This window comes from Sorghum bicolor, chromosome 2 (genome assembly GCF_000003195.3).
Source record: "Sorghum bicolor cultivar BTx623 chromosome 2, Sorghum_bicolor_NCBIv3, whole genome shotgun sequence".
Classification (NCBI taxonomy): Eukaryota; Viridiplantae; Streptophyta; class Magnoliopsida; order Poales; family Poaceae; genus Sorghum; species Sorghum bicolor.
Genome location: NC_012871.2, coordinates 69,565,609 through 69,589,541, shown reverse-complemented (window position 1 = coordinate 69,589,541; position 23,933 = coordinate 69,565,609). Strand labels below are relative to the sequence as shown.

The following is a 23,933-nucleotide window of genomic DNA, read 5'->3' as shown; positions in this document are numbered from 1 at the left end:
AATTAAGTCCATTTGCTTGCACTGCTTCAAGTTTTATGCTATGTGTTGACAATTTCCTACATGTGCTGAAACAGGAACAAGATCAGGGCCCTATGATTGAGGAAGAAGAGGATGATGGAGGTAGCACAAGTGAGGATGAGATTATATCCATGTGCTGCAACAATTTGGTGCAGGCCCAGAATTTGATCGTGCAGTTGGTTCCTATTCTGGGTATGTACTCTGATAACTACTTTGTGAAACTACCTAGGAGGGTCACTGGAGACTCTGGTTTGGATTGGGTGCAGGAGACACTAGCTAGAGATACCCAGTGCTACAACATGTTTAGGGTTGAGAGACCTTTATTTAACAGGCTACATAATACTTTGGTCCATTCATATGGGTTAAAGTCCACTACAAAAATGACATCTGTAGAGGCTCTTGCTATGTTTTTATGGGTTGTTGGTTCACCACAGTCAGTTAGACAGGCTGATAACCGTTTTAGGAGGTCTACAGAGACAGTAAGCAGATCATTTAACAGAGTTTTGACATGTCTCCTAAGGTTAGCACATGACATTATTGTACCCAATGACCCAACATTTTCAGAGGTGCACCCAAACTTAGAAAATCCTGCATTCTGGCCACACTTCAACGACTGCATAGGAGCTATAGATGGGACACATGTGAAGGTTGTGGTGGATAAGAGTAAGAGGATACCATACTTGAACAGGCACAATGAAACCAATCAGAATGTGCTTGCTGTTTGTGATTTCGATATGAGATTTACCTTTGTGTTGTCGGGATGGCCTGGTTCAGCACATGACATGAGAGTTTTTAAAGATGCCATAACTACTCATCAGCACAAATTTCCACATCCACCACCAGGTTTGCTACTTGAACTGTCTTACAACAACTTAAATCCAATTAGACTTGTTCATCAAACTCTCATTGTGTGCCTTTCAAAATATGTAGGGAAGTATTATGTGGTTGATGCAGGGTACCCAAATCGACCGGGCTACCTTTCACCATACAGATGTACAAGGTACCATGTACAACAATGGCAAAATGGCCCGCCGCCACAAGGTATGAAAGAAACATTCAACCATGCACATGCCAAAGTTAGGAATGTCATAGAGCGATCTTTTGGAGTGTTGAAGATGAAATTTAGGATTTTGTTGAACATGCCAAGATTTCCAGAGAACAAGCAAACTAGAATTATTGTTGCTTGTATGGCTCTTCATAATTTTATTCGAGAGAGCAGAATTGCAGATAGGGAATTTGATGCTTGTGATGCGGATGAAAATTATAACCCAATGCCTAGTTCTTCTGCATCAACATGGCCAGAGGATGAACCTCTTATTGAAGATATCAACATGAATGCCTTCCGTGATCAGTTAGCTGGTGCTTTGTTTAATTGAGTGTAATTTTTTTTGCTTCATTCAGGACGTGTATGTTTGAGTGAGACATCTCATTTGTATGGAGAAAATAAAATTTATCCTGTGATGGATGCTTGATTTCTAAAGATGTTTGTTTTTGTCATTTCTGAGTGGGAAGTGGTCACACAGCAGTTGGCCACATCAAATCCAACTGCAAAGGAGCCAAATGATTGGGAAATTGTATTTATTGTCAATCTAACCCTTGCATCCAAACACCTCTTCGGCTAGAGTTACTTGAGGGTTAGTCATGAGCTACAAAATAACTCTAACCTCTAACTTGGTTAGAGTATCCAAACAGGGCCTATTGCTTTTTATCCTATGGGTTGCCCATTTATTCAGGTGTTTTCTTTTCTTTGTGCCGTGACTGAATCTCGTTGATATTTATACGCTCCGTTGACATACTACTCTTGGTTATCAATACAGTTTTCTTGAAACAAGTTTATAAATTTTTTTATTTCACTGATGCTATAACACACTTGAGTGTTATAACATTTGATTCCTCTCCCTCTCTTCTTCTTCATCTCTGGACTTCTTCAGATTCGATGGGCTTTGAAGGGGCTTGGCGGAGGCAAGCCGGCTAGGCGGTGGAGACAGTGGGAGGTAGTATTTCCGACGGTGGAGGAGGCAGTCGGGCTAGGTCACGACACGAGCGCCCATAGCCATGGAAATAGTGGGAGGGGGAGGGGGAGGGGGAGGGAGAGGAGGAGGCTGCTGTGGGCCCACAGTAAGGTCTCATCGGAGCCCGCGAGACTCTACGACATCGTGGTAGGGCAGTGGCGCTAGGCGGCAGCGGTGTGTCGGGTGTGTCGGGTGGAGGAAGAAGGTGTGAAGAACAAAACCGAGTATTCTGAGCACCAGAAATATTCAAGTGTCCTATGGACATAGTCTTTTATTTTGGTCGTAAGGAGTTTTTTTTAGATAATGGATACAAAATATCCGGCCTGTAAGGAGTTGGGTATATAAAGGATTGAGACTGTGACCAGATAGTGAATAAAACGCCAATTTAAAATTCTTTTTTAAGAACTTGGTCTATGACTCTATGTCCAAACTTCACTAAAACTTCTCCCCTCTAGCAAACTCAAGTCGTCGTAGTCATGACGGGGCTAGGTCGACAGGACATGACAAGTCCTCTATAGCAAACTCAAGTCGTCAAGTCTAGCAAATCTCGAGTACAGCACAAAAAACATCCAAATGCCCCCGAGCTTCGGCGAGGCAGCGAGGCGGCTGGCTCGCGTGGATCCAGGTGCCAATGAAATAGAGGAGGAGGAAAGAGAGGATGAAGAGTTGACATATAGATCCGTATGCCAATGAAATAGAGGAGAGAGTAAACTCTCAAGTGGAGCTATATATACTCGATTAGAGCCCTCTTCTTTGCAATTATCCAATCTTTTCTGTGCAGTAATACCATTTTTAAGGGACTTGACATATCACTCCATACTCCATAGAATTGCCATTACATAAAACTGTTCTTAACACCAATATAATTAATGCACACACTTAATAACAGTTTTAAACATGCATGACTCAGTAGCTGGGCAAAGCAATATTTAGTGCGATGGCGACGATGAAGGTAACCGAGATGAGCACAACAAATAGTGGCCTTCCAAGATTTTCAAACAAAAAGCTTGTGGCGAAACACCAAAATAGTTGGACAAGGCTCGACGGGCGCTCGTGTACGTTGGCGAGTCCTCTCCATCCAGCTCGCCGCCATACCGCTTTCGCTAGCCCGAGGTGCAAGGGAACCCAAATACCGGGGAAGCAAAATAGCACCGTAGCCAAACACACCGCATATACAAAGACAATAAGTCCATGATTGGCGTGGCCCAACACCAGATGAAATGCAAAAGCGAACGCAGCGATCATAAACTGCGCTGCCACCGGCACCAACCCCGACGCCAGTGAGTTATACCAGGAGCGATGGTTGCGCGGGATTTCTCTTGCACCACCATATATAAGGAAGCAGGTTGCTAGGATGGAGCTGACGAAGGCCATGGTGTCTGACACCACAAATGCTCTGAAAGCAAACCTTTTTGCAAGTATTGATGTCCCCGCACTTGGGTGGTCATCGGCGATAAACCCCCCTGGCACGGTGAATGCTGCTGTGAATGCCACTGTAGCGATTAGGACTGATGCAATGGTTCCCGTTTTCGTCATGTTGTCCTCGTTGTTGGATGCTTCTTCCTCGTTTGCTTCGATTTTCTTTTGAGAAAAATCAGTGGGCTTCTTGTCTACATACACATGGTGAATTCCATGTAAAGTAATGGTCGCTCGAGACCAGCACACACAATCATACACAATGCGATGCGGATTCTGCATACCAATAGAAGAATACTGTTGTAATATGGCGAGCTATGAAAGATGACTAAACGTGAAAATTGAGTACATGGATAAAACTAGTATATTTCACGACCATAGTGACATCGGTGACAGCGCAATCCTCCGCTCACGCGCACGCGCCCACTGTCGCCCCCACCTAGGTCGGCAAGCTCCTCCCTCCCCTCTGCTAGTGGCGGCACCGACGAGGTAGGCCTCCTCCTCCTCCTCCTCATATAATAACAATGACTAGCAGAAAAGAGAAGCTGACGAGCAGCAGCTGGTGCCGTTAGGGTTTAGTGGATAGAGATGTCAAGTCCACGCTAGCGTGCTGAAGTGGTGTGCCACCTCAGCAAAAATGGCAAAATTATAGGCAAGTTCTTGTTTTTGGTGGTAAATTTGTAGTTGGCATTAGAAACATGGCAAACAGAGAGGTGACCTCTATATCAGTGGCAAATAGTTAAATATCCCCTATACTACGGCTGTTGTTGCTAGGCAGAGAGAGCGGCAATAGCATAGGAGAGAGACAGCACAGGGAGAAGAGAGGGAGGTGGCGGCTACAAAGGATGAGGAGGAGAAGAGATAAGGGATTAACACTAAACTTATTCTTTTTTAGAAGCAACATGAAACATGCTTGCCTTCTATTTCACCACAAAATATACAAGGGCTTACAAGATTGCTAATGGTCATTAGGTCTTTTTATATAGAGTAAATAACCCCTACTAATCCTTTAAGATCTAATCTATAAAAAGTTGGGCCTAGGCTCCTCTCTAATTAATGAGCCTACTAACATGCCTGCACGTATTCTCCAGCTATATGTCTTGTCGACCACGATATCTCTCTTCGCGTGGAGAATCAGCTCGTCCTCGACAGGTCTATAACCCCTACTAATCCTTTTAGATCTAATCTATAACAACTAGGCCTAGGCTCCTTCCTAATTAATCATCCCATTGACATGTCTAGACATATTCTCCTAGCATACATCTTAACGACCATGACAAATCAATATATGAGGTGGATGATGAGATACCGACACGGGCTCCCTACCTGCCTTATATAGCCAGGGGTTAAGGATAGAAGGTAAGTTCTGCCTCGGTCAAGTTGATATGTTTTCTAGTTTGTCACAACATGATCTTAGTGATTCCAAGATAGTCTCAACCCCTTGTGTGTATTAAGGTAGTGAAGATAACCTAGGTAATACTTGGACTCCATCTCATCACCACTTTATGTCCACTATAACCAGATATATGTCTCATGGAAATACCCGGGTGTCATGTCCTCCATAGCAGCCCCTAAGTCATTCATGATCAAGTTGTTGCAATCTTGATGACATCCTGACCCAAGCCTCCTAGGCGCGCCTCCTCCCTTATACATGTTTCCCGAGTACTGATGTCCTCCTAGGCATGCCTCTTAACTTTTTGCTTGAATGGAGATAATCATGAATAGGGATGGCAATGGGGTGGGTTAGTTTGGCCGCACCCAAAACCCGAGAGTAAAACCCAAACTGATGGAGGGTTTGACTCCGCTAGCAAACTTTATCATAAAACTTTGGAATTGGCAAATAACTTTCATATGAAGTTTGTTTGCAACACTAATAGACGAAGACTGTGACTTCGCTCAGAAGAAATGAAGATGCAAAGTCAAGAGTAAAGCTTCGCTCTATGATAAAGAAAGTGCGAAGTCATAAAGACTTCGTCCATCAAGCAAGGTCAAGGACGAAGTTGATTTCAAGTCAGATGAAAAAGCCTAAGAAATTGATTATCAAAGAAAAAATGATAATTTTGCCCTTGTAGTTCAAAAGGGTTGTAATGTTAAAGAGATTAATGTCATTTTAGTATCATTTACGAAGACTAGTACTTCTATAAATACCCCCTCTGACATGTAAAGTACAATCATGAAATGAATAAAACTTTACACTTGTATTTAAACTTGGTGTTTGGGTGAAGTGTGATTATTTTACTCATCACAAACCCACCCAAACTTAGTTTTTGGGGGACATCAGCCCTCACCGCTGCTGGGTCCTGAAATCCGACGAGTCCCTCCAAAACATGAGAACTCTAGCTGGAATTCGCGACATAACTCATGTCAAATCTAGGCACCTGACTAGATTCATCGACTTAGGCCTTGTTCAGTCTGCAAAAAAATTTGGCTTCGGGTACTGTAGCACTTTCGTTTGTTTGTGGCAAATATTCTCTAATCATAGACTAACTAGGGTCAAAAGATTCTTCTCGCGATTTACAGGTAAACTGTGTAATTAGCTTTTATTTTTATCTATATTTAATGCTTCATGCATGTGTCCTAAGATTCGATGTGACGGGAAATCTTGAAAATTTTTGGTAGTTTTTGAGAACTAAACAAGGCCTTACCTGAAACAAAAATGGGAGAGTTCCCTCAAAAAAAAAGGGAGAGGACAGCAAGGAGTGAGACTGGAGTCATCGACTTCCCTAGGCCGTGTTTAGTTTCCCACCCAAAATTTTTTCATCCATCTCATCGAATCTTTGGACACATGCATGGAACATTAAATGTAGATAAAAAAATAAACTAATTACACAGTTTAGTTGAGAATCGCGAGACGAATCTTTTAAGCCTAGTTACTCCATGATTAGCCTTAAGTGCTACAGTAACCCACATATGCTAATGACAGATTAATTATGCTTAATAAATTTGTCTTGAAGTTTCCTGACGAGCTATGTAATTTGTTTTTTTATTAGTTTCTAAAAAACCCTCCCGACATCCTTCCGACACATTCGATGTGACACCTAAAAAATTTTTATTGTCAATCTAAACAGGCCCTAAAACAAAGATGGAGAGGATAATAAGGAGTGAGACATGGATGTGAGAGGAGGGAGAGGCGAGTAGGGAGCCAGGCAGTCAGCCAACCAGGACGGGAGGAATGGCAATGGCAAGTGTGTGCCATTGTGCCCCACATCGAGCACGTGTGGTGTCCCGTGGCGAGCAGGGTCGGTCAAGGCTCAAGACTCGGAAACAAGGAGGCAGTAGTGCGTCTGATAATAGTTTTTTTTTTTTTGAGAGAGATGGGGAACAGGAGATTGGGATTATCGGATTATGGTTTGCTTATATACTATCCAAACTAGACTACCTATTTATCTATTGGGGTAGCCATCTATTTTTATGCTACCCATAAAGAAATTTGTTTTGAACAAGATTTGAGTCAAACATAAAATCATGAATAACTTTTAAGTTGTTAAGTTTGAAAATATAAAAACTATATAAATAGATTTTGTCTTGAAAAATACTTTTGTAAAAATATACATATACCACTTTTTGATAAATATTTTTATAAAAATAAAGAATCAAAGTTAGACTTTGGAGACCGTGTCGTTACGCTAAACGAAGAAAGTATAAATTAAGCTGAGGTTCAAGTAAGCACAGTATCGAGAATTTGGCACATCAGTGCGTTGCAAACCGGCGGGGCGTGCGTGCGTGTGCATGTTTGTGCGCGTGCGTGTGTGTGCGTGTGTAATTGGTGTTAGGAAATAAAGAAATAGTGTGTTTGTGGTCAAGTTTTCTAAACATCAATTCAGTGAAACTAAGAAAATCACTGTACAAAATTCGTGTAGAAGTTCTGATTCTAAAAGGTAGTCGTTCAGTGTATGACAGCAAGCTAACAGAGACTGAGAATGATGCAGGCAGAAACAGAACGATAATGCAATGCCTTAATAACACAATAATACAATTTAGGAGTATTACCAGGAAATAGTTCATTCTTCCGCGCTCTAACACACGGTGAGCAAGATCTCCAGCAGTTAGGCCGTCCTTATTGGTAATGCCTGTTTTGACGGACATCGTCTGTAGTAGTAAACTGACGATTCGCGGACATCCGTATTTAACCGCTAAATGGAGCGGTGTATTTCCTTCAGAATCCATAGCATTTAGCAGCGTAACAAATGTGCCATTTTGACAGACGTGGCGAACCACTGATTCCTGATTATGCTCGACAGCACAATGAAGCAAACTTCTTCCTTTATCATCAAGCAATTCACAGTAGTCTGGGCATTTCTGTATGAGCACGTCAATAATCCTTGTACTTCCCACCTTAGCAGCCGAATGCACTGGAAATAAGCCATGGTTGTCTGAAATGTGAGCTTGCTCTGATGATGTATGGTCATCTAGGAACATCTCAACAACATCGAGTCGTCTATACAGTATTGCGAACTGGAGAGGCGTCTTCCCTGACGAATCAACTCTGGTAAGCAAGGTTGGGCCAACCGGTTCCCAGTTCAGTATTTCTCGAGCCATACCTGGTTGAAAAGCAAGTGGCAATTCGTCACCAAGCAACAGAAGTTGCAATTTACTGAACTTTAGGAGCACAACTTTTTTACCAGTCGGAAAGTGGAAGCAGTAAATCAAGCAAAATGGAACCTTTGTCATACTTACCTTTGCTAATAGTTGCTGCAGAGTGCAAAGCAGTCTGTCCGTCGCGACCAGCGAATGAGGCCGGCGACGGCGTTCCATCGGGCGACGGACGAAGCAGCAGCCGGACCATCTCATCCGACCATACCTCTGCCGCCAAGTACAGGGGCGAGACACCATCCTCAGTTGTCACTGACGCCAGCTCGGGGGCTTCGGCCATCAAGAGATCTACTACCCCAGCACGGCTGAGACGGACGGCCTCGAGCAAAGCAGTGGCGCCTAGGCAGTTTCTTGCCCGCAGCGCTGCCGCCTCGTCCGGTCCACCGACAGCGGTGCGCATCTTGGACAGGAGGCAGGCCACCACGCCCTTGCTCCCGGCCCTCGCCGCGCAGTGCAGACTGCAGCGGCGTGTCGAGGCCCTTGTTCCGCGTGGCGACAAGCGACGGCGCGCTGTCGCAGACGAACGCGGTGAGCTCGGCGTGGCCGCGGCTGGCGACAAGGTGCAGCGCGGTGTTCCCGTTGCTCGTCACGCCGAGGAGGCTTCCCGTTCCCGCGCCCGGCGACACTGCGCCGCCGTTGACTTTAATCGCGACGTGGCCGTCTGCTGCTTGCGGGCCGCCTTCGCCGCTGGCGTTCAGCAGCTCCACCAAGCGGGGCACTTCGCCGGTGGTGAGCACTCTAAACAGATCCGTGCCCAGCGTCACCTGCTCGGGCCCAAATTCCACCAGTGTGGCGGCAGCTTCCGACATGATTCGCTAGGACCTGAGCTCTTGGCTGCCCTGCAACTGCAACGTTGTTTTGCTACTGGTTACTTGTTGGCAAGAGTTATGCTGAAAATTTTTATTAGTACTCCGTAGATGATATAAGAGTATGATAAACTACAGACTACACCTACCCACCCGCCCACCCGGTTTCTTCTTTTGAAACGTCGACGAGGCATGTTCGCTTGTGAAAAGTCATGAACACTACTGGCTCACACAAAAATATGGATTACAAGACAAGTGAACAATCGTTGTTTGTTACGGGCATTGACTTTTTCCGTTGCTGCGTATTCTTATAGAGTGTTTTAAAAAGTTAACACTGTGCGGATAATATATCATACTGTTTTCTACAACAACTTAGGTTTGTATTATTAGCACCCATTCGATCTTTTGTTTTACTCTAAAGTCATATATGCCAAGGTGAGTACCGAATTAAGAGTGTAGACAAATACTCCTTTACATGGAAACCACAGGCGATGATAAGCAATCTAGCATAAGATGAAGCAATACAATTATACAAAAGATGGTACCAAATAAATGAGGAAAGCCTCTAAATCCTTACAAGTCTCTTTTGTATAATGGATTTTGTTGATCAAGCAACCCTCACGCAGTCACGCTCCCTAGCCTGAGCTCTCATGTATATCTTTTCTTTTCTTAACAACAAATGAGCTCACTTATGAGAAGGCGAGTACACAAGTTTCTATATGGATAAATCATCTCTTTGACAAGCTTCAATAGGACCTGCAAATATCAAAATCTCCTATATTGTGACAACTGACAAATACGTATTTACACATGATCATTTTGTTTTACTGTAAAGCTATGCCCAGCTCAAATACTTGATTACATTTCAGAATTCTAATGCATACAGAACAGACTGACGGCTCTATGCATTCCAGAATTCTAATGCATACTGCAGATTGACAGACTGTCTCAGTAGTTTGGCAAACTAATATCCAGTGAGATTGCTGCGGCGAAGGCGGCAGTGATAAGCACAACAAGCAATGTGCCTCCAAGATAATGGAACGAAAAAGCTTGCCATGAAAAGTTGGGCCAATTGTATCAGGCTCGACGGCCGTTTGTGTACGTTGACAAGTCCCGCCGCCACAGCGTCTTCGCCAGCCCAAGTAGCAAGGGAATCCAGACGTCAGGGAAGCAGAAGAGCACCGGAGCCAGAGACGCCAAGTACACGAAGACAACCAGCCCGCGGTTGGCGTCGCCGAGCACCAAGTGAAACCCGAAGGCAAACGCCGGGATCGCACTGCCAGCGGCATGAACCTAGAAGCCAACAGTTTGTACCAGATCCGATGGCTCAGCGGATTCTCTCTCGCGCCGCCGGCCCGCCGTATATGAGGAAGGAGGTTGCTGACGATGGAGCACAGGAAGGCCATGGTGTCCGACACCACGAACGCTCTGAACGCGAACCGCCTCGCCAGGATCGCCGTCGACCCTGTGCTCCGGCGGTCGTCGGCGACGAAACCGCCCGGCACGGTGAAAGCCGCCGCCGCGAATGCCACGGTGGCGATGAGGACTGATCCAATCGTGCCGTTTTCTCACCATGACATGCCCTTCGTCGTCAGAAGCCCCTTCTTCGGTTGGGTTCGGGTCTGCCTGCTGATGAAGAGGGTGGAGCCGTCGATCTGGAGTAATGCATGTTCCCAGTCCCAGCCAGCACAGACAATTCAACACGGTAAAGTGTTGCCAATGCTTATTTCCACAGTCATATTTCGCAGCAGCGTACTGACGATCCTTGGAAATTGCAACGGCGTGTTCCCTTCATAATCCGTTGCGTTCAACAGCATAGCAAAGGTGTCATTCTGGCAGATGTGCTGGACCACCCTGTCCTGATTATGCTCAGCTGCACAATGAAGAAAATTTCTTCCTTGGTCATCAACCAGTTCGTAGTGGTCCGGGCATTTTTTTGACGAGCTCATCAAGGATCCGTGTGCTTCCCGCCATGGCTGCAGCGTGCACAAGGAAATGAGCCATGGCAGTCGGAAATGCGAGCTTGGTCTATGGATGAATGGCCATCGAGGAACAGCTCAACAACATCCAGATGTCCATGCAGTATTGCGAAATGAAGAGGGGTTCTCCCAGACGAATCAGCTCAGCTCTGCTAAGCAGTGTTGGGCCAACTGGCTCCCAGTTCAGTATTTCTTGAGCCATATCTGGTTGAGGATTGGCAATTTGCCACCGATTGATGGATCAGAAATTGCAATTTCTACAATGTTTTGAGACGAACTTGTTTGAAACAAAAAAATAAAAGTACTGAGTCCAAAATTTGTACAAGTAAATAGTCAGTAAACTGGAACTTCGAATTCTATCTGTACCCAGTTTTCAGTCGTACCTTTGCTAAAAGTTGCCGCAGCGTGCAAAGCAGTCCGTCCATGGCGACCAGCAAAAGAGGCCGGCGACGGCGTTCCGTCAGGCGCCGGACGAAGCAGCAGCCGGACCATCTGCTCCGACGGAGTCTCTGCCGCCAGGTACAGGGGCGAGACGCCATCGTCGGTCGCCACCGACGCCAGCTCGGGAGCTTCGGCCATCAGGAGATCCACCACTCCGGCACGGCCGAGCCGGACGGCCTCGTGCAGGGCAGTGGCGACCAGGCGGTTCCTCGCCCGCAGCGCCGCCGCAGCCGCCGTCGCCACGTCCGCTCCACCGGCGGCCGCGACGATGCGAATCTTGGACAGGAGGCAGGCCGCCACGCCCCTGCTCCCGGCCTTCGCCGCGCAGTGCAGCGGCGTGTCGAGGCCCTTATTGCGCGCGGCGACGAGCGAGGGCGCGCTCTCACAGACGAACGCGGCGAGCTCGGCGTGCCCGCGGCTGGCGACAAGGTGCAGCGCTGTGTTCCCGTTGCTCGTCACGCCGAGGAGACTTTCCGTTCCCGTTCCCGCGCCCGGCGACGACACTGCGCCCGGTGATGACGTGCCGTTGACTTTAATAGCGACGTGGCCGTCTGCCCTTTGCGTGCGACCTTCGCCGCTCAGCAGCTCCTTCAAGCGGGACACGTCGACGGTGGTGAGCACTCGCAGCAGCTCCGTGCCCAGCGTCGTCTGCTCGGGCCCGATTTCCACCGGTGCGGCGAGAGCTCCGGATAGCCTCGCTTGATCAGCAAATCAGCCAGCCAAACGAACAAACAGCTCTTGGCGGCGACTGCAAAGTTGTCTGCTAGTTCTACGTTGGCGACACTGTGCTCATAGTGTTATTTCTTGTAGCTGTGTGTTCAAGCGTCAAAACTCCACTAGCGCTTACAAGGGTTTTCCCTTTTTTTAGGGTTTCGTCAAACAACATATTGATCCCCTTTTAGGAATTTGACTTGACAGTACTTTCTTGCTTGAATTTGACTTGACAATACTTTCTTGCTTTGATGACTGCTCACTGGATATCTTTAATAAGGGGTTCTCTCCTCCACGGTTCGACATGCTCCAATGATTAAATCGACTTGACAGAACTTTAGTACGAGTCTCAGTCTCTTGCTAGAATTCCATAGGTATTCCAAAGGGTCCGTAGAGCTGTTACATTTACAACCATGCCAGATATTCACCTGCGGTGTGACTAAATTGATAAATTCAACCAATTATCTCACCATAATTGAACAGATTCGTCCAACTGGATTCTGAATAGTGTCAAAACTGAAAATCCAAAGATTGGACGCATGTGTACAGAATTACAGAGATAAGCATACATAATCATGAAACTATTTCATTTTTCTCCCGAAGGTATTTCACTACTTTAGTGTAATAGCCGGAACAAAATGGTGCTCTTTTTAGCGGTCACCTGTATTTTTTGAGTTTTTGAAAGCACCAAGGTTCCTCTTGAGAGATTTGACAGCAGACAAAATTTGCAGCTTCTCTGTGGTTGAACCATCAGGTTTCTGATCATCATTGTTAGTAGCAGCATCTTCAGGTGGTACTGTACCTCCCAGAGACGAACCCTCCAGCGGAGGTTCTCTGCCTGATTTGCCTCCATGTGGACCTGGCTTCCCAGCTTGCTTCCGCATGAAGGCCGCACTCCTACAAAATAACATTCCAGCACGCGTGAACACAAACCAGAAATATTAAGGAAGTCTCACGCTTATCATAACAAGGTAAATGTATACAGCACGTACCTCTTGTACTGGGGATCAGTAGGATCCAATGCGAACAAGTGAGAAGTAAACATCGGTGAGAACCTCTCATCCTTGGTAAGATCAATGTCAGGAAGTTTGTCCTCAGCAGATTCCTCTTTGCCCTTCTTGCCCTTTTTACCCTTTTTACGCTTCAGGTTATAACCCTTTGCACCATTGGCAGTGTCCTGATCACCAGCAACCAAGAGCTCCAACTCTTCTTTGGTTGCTTCTTGTTCCAAATGGTCCTCTGTGGTTTCATCCTTTCCTTTCCTCTTTGCTTTGTCCTTGTGCTTCTTGCTTTTGCTTGGCTTAGGTTCTTCATCAGACTGTTCATCTGCAAAGAAATCATCATCATTCTCACGCTCATCTTCACTGCTGTAGTCGTCATCTTCGTCTTCATCCTTTAGTCCCCTCTTCCTAGCCTTCCTTTTCTCTTTCATTTTCTCTTGGTGCTTCTCCCAGACGGTCTTCTCCTCATTGTTCTTTCTCTCTAGGATACGTTTACTAAGATCCTCAAGCTCTGTGTTGAATGTAATCTCCATATCCTGGCCATCACTTTGCTCCTCATCAGATTTGTCCCCTTGCAGCAGAAGAGCCAACCTCTCCTCTTTTGTTAGCTTCCTTTTGGATCCCCCATTTGGTAGAGATTCGTCCTCAGAATTGTCTACACCATCATCTGACGCGCTGTCATCACTTGCTAAATACATGTCAAGCTCATCTAGCTGCATCAGAAAATAGAAGTAACAAAAGTTGCATATAAGAGTACAAGAAACAAATAACTACAAGGATAAATAGCAATATAAAAAAACAAAAAAAAAAAGACCTAACCTGATCATCAGTGAACTTTCGCCTCAAGACTTTCTTACGTTCAGGTTCATCATCATCCCAGGTGAGCTTAACTCTGCTATGTTGCAAAGCACGAGTCTCGAAATCAGGTTCCTTGTAACTCGGAGGCGCCTGAAATCATTCAAGTTATTTACAAAAGGGAAGCTTCATTTAGCATGACTAGGACCTTGTACATTCATAGAAACCACAAAGTAAGAAAAGAAATGGAAAAGGGAAATATAAGTATCAGCCACCTTTTTTTAAAAAAAGCACTAGGCACTATGCTAACCAATAATTTGTCACTGCTCAACCAATACTACTATGAAGAAATTGGTTCTGGATACAATCAACAAAGGAAGGTACCTCTGTAGCGACGTCTCGAGCAGGATGTTTGAACTCCCTAGAGTCAGGAATGAACTGCAAATCAAACACATTTGCTGTTTTCAAGAACTCAGTCCCATCAAGAGTCATGTACAGGTGATTTGCTGTTGCGCTGGAATCACACACCACAACTGCATAGTAATACCTGTGCAGGATCAATTGAAGCATGAGAGCAAAAAAATGTAAGCCTTGGATACTAACACTTTTAACATGGTACAAATCAAAAAAAAAAACAATTGACAAAAATAATATGAAAGCAATGCTAAATATGTCGTCTAAACTCTTCTACTTAATACAAGGATATGCAGATCTTTTGCGTATTCGAGAAAAAATGCTAAATATGTCAAGGAGACTCCACCAGAACTAATCTATAATACACTTTTGTAGATATCAGTTTGGAGATGCCAATTTTATATCATTTACTACTTATGGCACAGGAAAAGCAAATAATAATAAAAATCTATCATCAAATGAATGTCTCTCCAATTCAATATTAACCTCAGTCTATTTAGCTCATAAGCACGCAGCTTGTTGTTCTCTTTGTCGGAGTCAACTTCCTCATCATCATCATCTTCTTCTTCTTCATCGTCATCATCATCATCATCGTCAGTGTTCTCTTCATCATCATCCTTGTCATCTTCGTCTTCAACACTGTCTTTTTCATCAACATTGGCATTGACAAGAGCAGCTGGGCCCTGTGTTGACTCAATTTCCATGCACTTCAGTCCAAATTCCGATGGATAGATTGAGACTGATAAAACTCGCCCACCCTTTGGGAGGCAAGAAGTCATCACCATATACAGGTCAACTGCCTGTGAAGTAGGGATGAAAAAGCAATAAATTCATTGTGCCATCAGCTCACTGCATTCAAATTTACTCATTAAAAATTGCTAGGAAGAACTTTAAAAATCACACATGAATGGTAAGGGGCTGTTCAGGTCTTTAGTTTTAGCAAAAGATGATTTTCAATAAATTAGATCTGGATTTGGTACCATTCTATCAATCTTACATGGTTACGGTTCAGTATCTCAATTAGCAATTCTGCACAGCCAGTAGGTAAAATCCTGTTGGATTATCTCCATCCTGATCCTATGTACGACCTTAATTACATAGAACCACACAAAATAGTTGCCCGACCTTCAAATTTTATGAAGGAAGTTGTGTTGGTTGTCTGCGCTAGCATCTAGGACTAGGACATCTGAAGTTAAGGTGTTTGCACTGATCTAAGTTCCATTATGGTCTGGCTCTCATGTACATACGAGCAATAGCTGATCAGCTAATGCATAAATAGGTCAACGAACTCAGTGATTCGCTGTCAACATTTACTTTACTTTTAATCCTCCTTTTTTTTGCAGGAAGACACATGACTTTGTCATTTGGAGTCAAGATACATGTTTGATTCACAGTTATCTTTCAAGTAAAGTTGTTGTAAGAGCCAGTTTTAAAATGCATGTAAAATAAGATAGACTTTTGACATAGCTGATATTTTGTTTAGTCACAGCAGTTCACTTCTCAGGATGAAATAACTATTGCATGAACACACACCTTAATATGATCCCAGTCCATATTAACAACAGCAAGCCTGTGAGTTTCCTTGTCGATCATAGGCGTATCATCATGCCTTGCCATTAAGTAATGAGCAATGTCACTGCCAACAGAGCACTGTAGAAAAAATAAATAAAAACCAAGAATTAGGCAATTAGCCATAAAGAATTAGCATATTTTGTTCTTTCAGGCAAAGCACCTACATGGAACTTTAAAAAAAACTACATGGAACTTTAAAAAATATCCTTTAAACAATGGAAATAACAAGGCTGGTAAAAACAAAATAATAAAATATGCAACATGATAGAGCATAGAAAAACAGAAGGCTGAATTTGAAAATAAAATATTGAATTCAACAAAATTTGAAAATATTACTACTATTGGCAGCCCTAAAAAAGGAAATTTTGATTTTCTGGCTCCGCATGTGCACCATTGTACAAATGGATTTACACATTTTACAGAAGATGAGATGCGCTACGAAGGTTGTCAAGGCAGAAGAGAACAACACTTGGCAAAGAGAGCTAAAGCATAGAAGAACAACCAAAGTTTTCTTGGATGCAGGTTTCAGCACTTGTTGGGTTGTGTAATTGTCTATAATCACAAGCATATATCAATGTTACTGAGACAATCACTTGGATAATTACAGACATAAGCACACTACTTCACTTAAAACAGGGATTGAACTAACTAAGCAATGTTACTGAGATGTCCACAATCAAGTGTGCTATGTTGAAATGCCCTACAGAAATACATATACCTATGACATCTTCCAGTCATGAATTGAGTCCTGAGATCTGCACGGAAAATAGACTCTAGAGACTAGAACACACTAACTTGCACTGCAATAACTAATTAGAAAGTATTCACAAAATAGGCTACTAGGCTACTAATTCACAATGTAAACAGGAAGGTGCTCCAACGCTAATTGTTCTCCCAGGAATCTAAAATACATTATCATCAACACTTGAAAGCAAGGGCATGAAGACAGTATAGCCGTACTGGTTTAAGATAACTGCAATTTAGCTGGCGCAAGAGCTAAAGGGCATAGACCCTGCACTAACATAGGACGACAGAAAATGGAAGGAAGCTGCAAAACTCATGTACAGAAAGACCTCGACCAGAGCAATGCAAGCTGAATATAAGCTAAATAATCAAAAGACTAGAAGCAAAGTGTCACCTCGTCGTCGTCATCCAAGTCTTCATCTTCGTCGTCATCACTGCTAGAACTCTCTTCTTCCTCCTGCTCCTCCACTTCCTCTTCATCTTCCTCTTCTTCTTCAACAAGCTCCGGTTTCTCCTTCTTCCCCTTCCCTTTCCCTTCCTGCTCCGAGTCCTCTTGGTTGAGATAGTACTCCAGCATGGGGTTCTCGCGCTTCTTGCGGCGCCTCCCGCGCTTGTCCACGGGCGCCGCCGACGAGGCGAACCTCGGGTCCGTCATCATGCTGCTGAACCTCGAATCCAGCGCCACCTTGGCCTCCTTCCTCCGCATCGGCCGGAACCGCGGGTCCGTCCGCGCCGCCGCGAACCGCTCGTCCTCCATCGCCCGCCTCACCTTCCCGTCCCTCCCGTCGGCGGCCTCGGCTTCCGCTCCCTCTCCCTCGAGCTTCCGCTCCTTCTTGGACTTCTTGCCGTCCCGCTTCTCCTCGCGCTCGTCCTTGTGCTTGCGCTTCTTGCGCTCGGCGGCGTCGGGGACCCGGGCGCCCTCTGTGGCAGCGCGCGCCTTTTTCGTCTTCTTATGCTTCTTCTCTTCGCTATCGAGCTTGGATTTCTTGGCCTTCTTATGGCGCGCGGGCTCGTCGGTGCTGGCCGGCGGCGCCATGGCGGCGGCTGGCTGCTACGAATGCGAGGGCGCGGCGGCGACGAGGGATGGCTTCTCTCCTCGAGGGCTGGCGCTGGCACGACCGAAGAGAGCGAGCACCCTCACCTTAAGCGATCCTTTTGGGCCAGGCCGGGCCGCAAAGGTTGGCCTGTGAGCCAACCGAGCCAGCCCATGGACCTTCTGCCAGGTGGGCCCCGCTAGTTTATGAGCCGCATCCACTCGTTGGTGAATGTGATGGTGGTGCGATTCCATTCGACAGACACGTCCGCACCGCACCAATTCGCTGGAGAAGAAGAGGAAGAGGATACTACCGTACACGCCTCATTACGCCCATCCACGTGCTCGCCTCTCCCCCATCGCGTAGCTTTTCCTCGGCGTCATCGCCATCTCACCGGCGGCGGGCGTGCGGCCGGCGGCCGGAGGCCGGAGGCGATGGCAAGCTCGTCTGTGGCGGCGGACATGGAGCTGGACCGCCCGAACCTGGAGGACTACCTCCCGCCCGACTCGCTCCCGCAGGAGGCGCCCCGGAATCTCCATCTGTAATCGCCCTAGACCCTGTCTCAATCAGTCCTTACTTTTCCGTTCCTTAACCCTAGTGCTTCGCTTGTACTATATACCGAGACTTATGAGGCTTTCTGCGTTTTTCTTCTGCTGTGCAGGCGCGATCTGCTGGACATCTCGCCGGTGCTAACCGAGGCGGCGGGTGCCATCGTCGATGTGAGTGCCTCCTCGGATTTTTAATCCTCTGTGTAATGTATTTTGGGTTAGAAGGTGCTGTGCTGGGTTCCTGGCAGAGGATTGGCTTATGATCTGTCAGGTTTAGCAAGTTATCTCTGCATAGCGGCAATTTGTGGAGATGAGTCTCGGCTTTAGCTGCTGTTGTCTAACTGTTTCATTTATTCTGTTATTATCCCCCTTTTTTTGGAACACATAAGTTGAAAAAAAGGTGTAAGAACCATTTCTCCACAAAACACACACACACACACACACACACCCACAAGAAAAGGAAAATCTCGCCTTTAATAACTGACACGTTAACAAATGATCTGGATCCAACAAGGCAACAAAAGCTACCCGTCATCCTCGTGGAGCAAGGGCATGAAGGTATGTGATTCCTCGAGCCCCTGCCAAACCCTAGGGATGGAGCTCCTCAACAGCAAGCGTCAGAGCTCCAGCTATGCTAGGAGCAGAACCATCAAGTGTGCACCAGTTATGGTGTTCCCAAATTGTCCAAGTACATAAGATGACAACATAGTTTTATGCCCTTCCTAGCTTGCTCGTCGACCAAACACTCAGCTATAGCCCACCGTTCATCAAAGGAACTTCATTGAATCTGTTATTCATGACTTTATTATCTGGAATTTTGTTGGAATTTGATATATTCCATTCACCTGCTAGATGTTCCAATTTATTTTAAAGTTCCTCAAGGTCTTTCTGGCTTTGGTCTATGAAATAATGGTGTAAAACTTAATCTTGTAGTTAATTCAGATGAATATACAAAAAAAACATCTATTGGAAGTATCCAATTGGCCTGATTTTATGAATCTTCCCTGTGGAGGATTTATTATAGTTTCTGTGAAGAGACTTCACAATTCACAAATTTTATCAATTATTAAGTTGTCCCCTTGCTTAGCAAGATTTTCATTTGGTTGTTTAAAATGTTGATTTTTATTTTTTAATTTTTTTTGTAATTTGTAGTTAATTGTCACCACTCTGGTGAATATGAACTTATGAAGAAGTACTACCTCAGTATTAAGGATTTCAATCTGAGTGAGCGAGCCTCCTTTTTAGCTAATCTGCTAATAGTATAGTAAATCTTGACAGGATACTAGCTTTTGTGGAGGATACCACTGCCCTTTTGTTTTTATTATAATTTAAATGAATTATCTAACCAACCTTGCGGTGATCCTGTCCATCTGCCAGCATATTGCTCCTGCTGGAACCAATCGTGCTTGGTTCAGTGTTTAATTTTATTTTTCTTTCATTGTGCATTGTGGATACATAGTTTTTGGTATATCATTTGTACTCTTATAGGCTGTTGTGGAGCTAGTTGAAGCATATTGTTGGAAGAGCCACATACTGTCATTCTAAATAGTGATAGTTCCTTTTTTTTTACATTAGTTAACTCAGATTGTAAAGTTCTTGCCACATTGTCAAGTGTCAACTAAGATCTGCAGGAAATCTTCCTATGTTCATATAGATGGAACATGAATGTCCTGTGTCACACGAATATTAAGGGGGTGATTGGTTGCATTACATGCTATGAGCTGGGATGACCGGACAGTGCAGGCCCAAATTAGCCAGGTTGATCTCGTATAGGTCATTGTGTTTGGTTGTTCTTGCTGCCGCTCCTGTATGGGAAGAGGTCTTGTTTGGATGCATGTAGCATTGAAGTACGAGGAGCATGACATATGGGTCCTTGAATCGCGCATGCATCAAGTCATCCTGGCTCGCAAGGGAAGCTAAAATTTTGCGTATGAGAAGAGCTAGGACGGAGGGACTCAAAGTGAATGGACGGGTGTAGGCAAATGATGCAGGTGGGTGAACCAAACAGCCTCAGGTGCACGAAAAGGAGCAGGATGGCCCTTTGGATGGCCTTGTGCTTGCAACCAATCACCCCCTAACTGGATGATCCTTGTAGGAGTATATGTATATAGCCTGGTCAAACCACAGACCACCTTATGTTTGAGGTGGAAAAATCCGGGTTATGTGTTTGTTTGCAAAGATGTTATCATCACATAAAATCTTACATATCTTCGTATTTTTATTTCTTCTGTACCACTGTTTATTTGACTTAAATTGCTGTATGAAATAAATGGGATAACATTTGTTATTCTGACTCTTACTTATTTGTTTCACTTAGTTATTTTATTGACTGTATTTTACACATATGCAGGATTCATTCACGCGTTGCTTTAAGTCGAATTCTCCAGAACCATGGAATTGGAACATATATTTGTTCCCTTTATGGTGCTTCGGTGTAGTAATTAGATATGGAATACTCTTCCCACTGAGGTACTTGAGTGTTAAGATATTCCTAATTCCTAATTCTTTTCCGTGAGTAATTTTTGTTATTCAACTGATTAGACACTAAATTCTAAACCCACTCTTTCCTTAGCACTGTGTTGTTCTGCAGTTGTTTGTTTATTGTCAGCACAAATTGGGAAGTGCTTGAAGCCAACATAAGTAGCAAAACTTTGGAGTCAACAGAGGATTTAGGGAGGCCAGAGGCCCTGTGTGGAACCTGCTAGTTTGTACAATACTAAATATGTAATCGGGCCTATTTGGTTACCTCCGCCTTTAATAAGATAACAATGTAAAAATGTCATGATCTACACTTGCTTTCATAGACCAGATTGAAAATATATGTGTATTTTTATATCTAACCATCTCATCATAAGCCATCTTCTATGGCATACAGTCCACATCTTCTTCAGTTGCTTCAGTAGAAGACTTAGTTTCCAGAAGCACAATTCACTTATAAAATTTTGCCGATAAGCGTGTCAATGGAATTCATTTTCTTCTAGTGTTTCACCTTCTTCTATTTATTTTGTCAAACATTAAATGATCACCACCTGATTGTTTTAATTTTCTAATCAGGTCCTTAACACTTGCATTAGGATGGCTAGCATTTTTTGCCGCCTTTTTCCCCGTCCATTTCTTATTCAAAGGTCAAGACAAGTTGAGAAGTAAAATTGAGGTAAGCTATTCCATCCGGTATATGTATGTTAGCTTGCATAGTATCACACTATCACTGTTCATCCATCATTCCTCAGGCTACTTCTGAGATGATGTTCTTGGAGTAATAACCTGCTGTTGCTATTTAAGGCCTTGAGTGATGACTTTAAACTATTGAATTATAGGGATTAACATCATCCACCTAGTTTATCATTAAGTTTTTTCAATTTCATCTGTTTAGTTCATAATAAAGCTTCCATGGCGGCAGCAACTACCTGCATCATGAAAATCAATATGACCGTCTATGCTACGGTTTTCCTCTAAGTCATCTTATTAAACCTAGCAAGTGCTTAAAAGATGGCCATTTCAAGCTTTTTGGAAATGTCCTGTTTTCACAGTATTTCTCATGAAATTGATATTTTGCTTTGCTTAGATTTGACTGCAAAAGAGTAGCACCAGGAGGATTGAACAGTTTCTGGTCTTTTTTTTTAATAATGCAGTCTACATTTCCATACCTCCACAGTCTTTGTTTATTTGCTATTTCTTTTTTACTTCATTTATATTGTGTATTCTTGGTCTCTTAATTACATTATTTTGTTTCAATTTTCATGTAGAGGAAGTTGGTTGAAATGATGTGCAGTGTTTTTGTTGCTTCATGGACTGGAGTGATCAAGTACCATGGACCACGCCCAAGCACACGACCTCATCAGGTTACCTTTTTCTTTGTCCGGTAACTCGTGTTTAGATTTGTGCATATGTAAGAACGTTAGAGTTAGGTGTGCTAATTGTCCAAAACATAAGAGTGCTGGAACTAAATTTTATGCATTACAAAATATTGATTTTCGCAATTGTAAAAAAAATGTCAACCTTTTGCATTCAAAATTAGATTGCTTGTAGTTCCAATAAAATTGTCTTATTGGAATAATTAGGTAGGTCCATGTAAGCACTGTAGCTTCCTTAAATCTGAGTGCATTGCTGATAACTGCCCTTTGCAATTCTATTCCAATACATTAGGTATTTGTTGCAAACCATACATCAATGATAGATTTCATTATTCTGGAGCAAATGACGGCATTTGCTGTCATCATGCAGAAGCATCCTGGATGGGTTGGTGAGTCCCCGGTTCTTCAGAAAATTCTCTACTGAATTAAGTTTCAAATGATTTATTTATTATTTCTCTATTTGGCGGTTCCCATTATTTGCAGGATTTATTCAGAAGACTATCTTGGAAAGTGTGGGTTGCATCTGGTTTAACCGTAATGATCTCCGGGATCGTGAAGTTACGGCACGGAAGTAAGTTTTGTCTTTGAAATGACAATCCCCTTGATTATGTAGTTTATTTTGTTCAAAGAATTGCATTGTCAGGTTGCGTGACCATGTTCAACAACCAGACAACAACCCTCTCTTGATTTTCCCAGAAGGAACTTGTGTTAACAACCAGTACACCGTCATGTTCAAGAAGGTGAACCCTATCTTCATTTACTCTGGTGTGTGGTTAGTGTTTTAGGTAGGGGGGTGTCCTTGATGCAGTGTATTCAAGAAAAACTTACAAGTAACTACAGAACTTTTTTTCAAAAAAAAATGTAAATTTCTATCTCGGCCTTCCTGGTAGCTAAACATGGGATATTCTGTGAGAAAGTAAATAGATGTCAGAGTCTAGAAGTTAGTAGCAGCATAGGATTTATTTGCATAATTTCTGACTTGCTGTTATTTACTATGACAATGTTTGTTTATTGTTTCTGTTCTTTCTCTAGGGTGCCTTTGAGCTTGGGTGCGCTGTCTGTCCAATAGCTATCAAGTACAATAAAATATTCGTGGATGCCTTCTGGAACAGTAAGAAGTAAGGAATACAGTAAATGATGAAACAAATTTATTTCATCCACACTTTTCTTTGGTTGATTAACATGATTACCTCGCATGAAATGTTTTAGGCAATCTTTTACGATGCACTTGGTCCGACTGATGACATCGTGGGCCGTTGTGTGTGATGTTTGGTACTTGGAGCCTCAATATCTGAGGGAGGGAGAGACTGCAATTGCGTTTGCTGAGAGGTAACATATTTTTTAAAAAATATGTATTTTATTTTCCAAGAAAAGCTTAAGCTTAATATATTATTTCTTGCATGATTAAATGCTTCGAACAGAGTAAGAGACATGATAGCAGCTAGAGCTGGTCTTAAGAAGGTTCCCTGGGATGGCTATCTGAAACACAACCGCCCTAGTCCCAAACACACTGAAGAGAAGTGAGTTTCCTCCCTCACTCCTTCCCCCATTTCCTGACTTGTACTGTTCCAAAGTTTCTAAAGTGGTTTCCAATCTCCAGGCAACGCATATTCGCAGAATCTGTCTTGAGGAGACTAGAGGAGAAATGAGGAGACGCCAAACAATACAAGTGCGTTTGGTTAGGGGTTTACCGTTCAGCTACCTTGTAATTCGGTTACTAAAAAAAAAGTGAGCCCAGGACATGCCAAGTGGCCAGCTCAGTTTTGTTGTAAATTTTGTTAGAAGTTCGACAGAATTAGTATGTACTTACCAAGGAAGGGAGAATACCTGCATGTGTTTTGGCTGTTCATTCTATGATTGATTAGAAATTGACACTTGGAACACGGTGCCCTATTGAGAATGCTGTGTCGGTATTTATGAACTGACGATGTCATGGTTTAAATTCATATGAGTATTGGTTTAATAATATGAGTAGACTACATCCTTTCTACATCT

At 43.8% G+C, this 23,933-nt stretch overlaps 5 protein-coding genes across 5 annotated transcripts; 2 read left to right on the top strand and 3 right to left on the bottom strand.

Moving 5' to 3' along the window:
* LOC110432777 (protein ALP1-like) lies at positions 93 to 1,506 on the top strand. The gene is made up of 2 exons (XM_021453595.1): positions 93 to 861; positions 949 to 1,506. The coding sequence occupies exons 1-2, from the start codon at positions 93 to 95 to the stop codon at positions 1,392 to 1,394; spliced, it is 1,215 nt and encodes a 404-aa protein (XP_021309270.1). The 3' UTR covers positions 1,395 to 1,506.
* Positions 7,053 to 8,848, bottom strand: LOC8081698 (ankyrin-1). Its single transcript, XM_021453594.1, has 3 exons — positions 8,565 to 8,848; positions 8,124 to 8,497; positions 7,053 to 7,987 (listed from the first exon to the last, which is right to left on the bottom strand). Exons 1-3 carry the CDS (start codon positions 8,846 to 8,848, stop codon positions 7,137 to 7,139), a joined length of 1,509 nt encoding a protein of 502 aa, XP_021309269.1. The 3' UTR covers positions 7,053 to 7,136.
* On the bottom strand, positions 9,609 to 11,976 carry LOC110432360 (ankyrin-1-like; the record flags this gene model as incomplete). The annotated part of the gene is made up of 1 exon (XM_021452599.1): positions 9,609 to 11,976. A coding segment is annotated over one exon (819 nt), but the record flags the coding sequence as incomplete, so codon positions are not given.
* Positions 12,334 to 17,627, bottom strand: LOC8084070 (pre-rRNA-processing protein ESF1). Its single transcript, XM_002460760.2, has 7 exons — positions 16,897 to 17,627; positions 15,720 to 15,836; positions 14,673 to 14,986; positions 14,157 to 14,319; positions 13,797 to 13,925; positions 12,969 to 13,690; positions 12,334 to 12,873 (listed from the first exon to the last, which is right to left on the bottom strand). The coding sequence occupies exons 1-7, from the start codon at positions 17,536 to 17,538 to the stop codon at positions 12,627 to 12,629; spliced, it is 2,334 nt and encodes a 777-aa protein (XP_002460805.1). The 5' UTR covers positions 17,539 to 17,627; the 3' UTR covers positions 12,334 to 12,626.
* On the top strand, positions 17,796 to 23,906 carry LOC8081534 (glycerol-3-phosphate acyltransferase 3). Its single transcript, XM_002462910.2, has 12 exons — positions 17,796 to 18,077; positions 18,198 to 18,255; positions 20,435 to 20,553; positions 21,139 to 21,238; positions 21,831 to 21,926; positions 22,231 to 22,327; positions 22,422 to 22,509; positions 22,582 to 22,678; positions 22,971 to 23,056; positions 23,148 to 23,267; positions 23,360 to 23,458; positions 23,539 to 23,906. The coding sequence occupies exons 1-12, from the start codon at positions 17,971 to 17,973 to the stop codon at positions 23,585 to 23,587; spliced, it is 1,116 nt and encodes a 371-aa protein (XP_002462955.1). The 5' UTR covers positions 17,796 to 17,970; the 3' UTR covers positions 23,588 to 23,906.

Bases quoted from the DNA above. Each gene is read 5' to 3' on its own strand.
- LOC8081698 (XM_021453594.1), bottom strand. From the start codon at position 8,848: ATGTCGGAAGCTGCCGCCACACTGGTGGAATTTGGGCCCGAGCAGGTG. The intron at 8,498-8,564 runs GTTCGTCTGCGA...ACGCCGCTGCAG, and splicing joins GGCCACGCCGAGCTCACCGC to TCTGCACTGCGCGGCGAGGG. The intron at 7,988-8,123 runs GTAAGTATGACA...CTTTTCAACCAG, and splicing joins TGCAGCAACTATTAGCAAAG to GTATGGCTCGAGAAATACTG.
- LOC8081534 (XM_002462910.2), top strand. From the start codon at position 17,971: ATGGCAAGCTCGTCTGTGGCGGCGGACATGGAGCTGGACCGCCCGAAC. The intron at 21,239-21,830 runs GTAAGCTATTCC...ATTTTCATGTAG, and splicing joins AGTTGAGAAGTAAAATTGAG to AGGAAGTTGGTTGAAATGAT. The intron at 23,057-23,147 runs GTAAGGAATACA...GAAATGTTTTAG, and splicing joins GCCTTCTGGAACAGTAAGAA to GCAATCTTTTACGATGCACT.
- LOC8084070 (XM_002460760.2), bottom strand. From the start codon at position 17,538: ATGGCGCCGCCGGCCAGCACCGACGAGCCCGCGCGCCATAAGAAGGCC. The intron at 13,926-14,156 runs GTACCTTCCTTT...GAATGATTTCAG, and splicing joins CTCGAGACGTCGCTACAGAG to GCGCCTCCGAGTTACAAGGA. The intron at 13,691-13,796 runs GTTAGGTCTTTT...TTTCTGATGCAG, and splicing joins GAAAGTTCACTGATGATCAG to CTAGATGAGCTTGACATGTA.
- LOC110432777 (XM_021453595.1), top strand. From the start codon at position 93: ATGATTGAGGAAGAAGAGGATGATGGAGGTAGCACAAGTGAGGATGAG. The intron at 862-948 runs GTTTGCTACTTG...CAAAATATGTAG, and splicing joins ATTTCCACATCCACCACCAG to GGAAGTATTATGTGGTTGAT.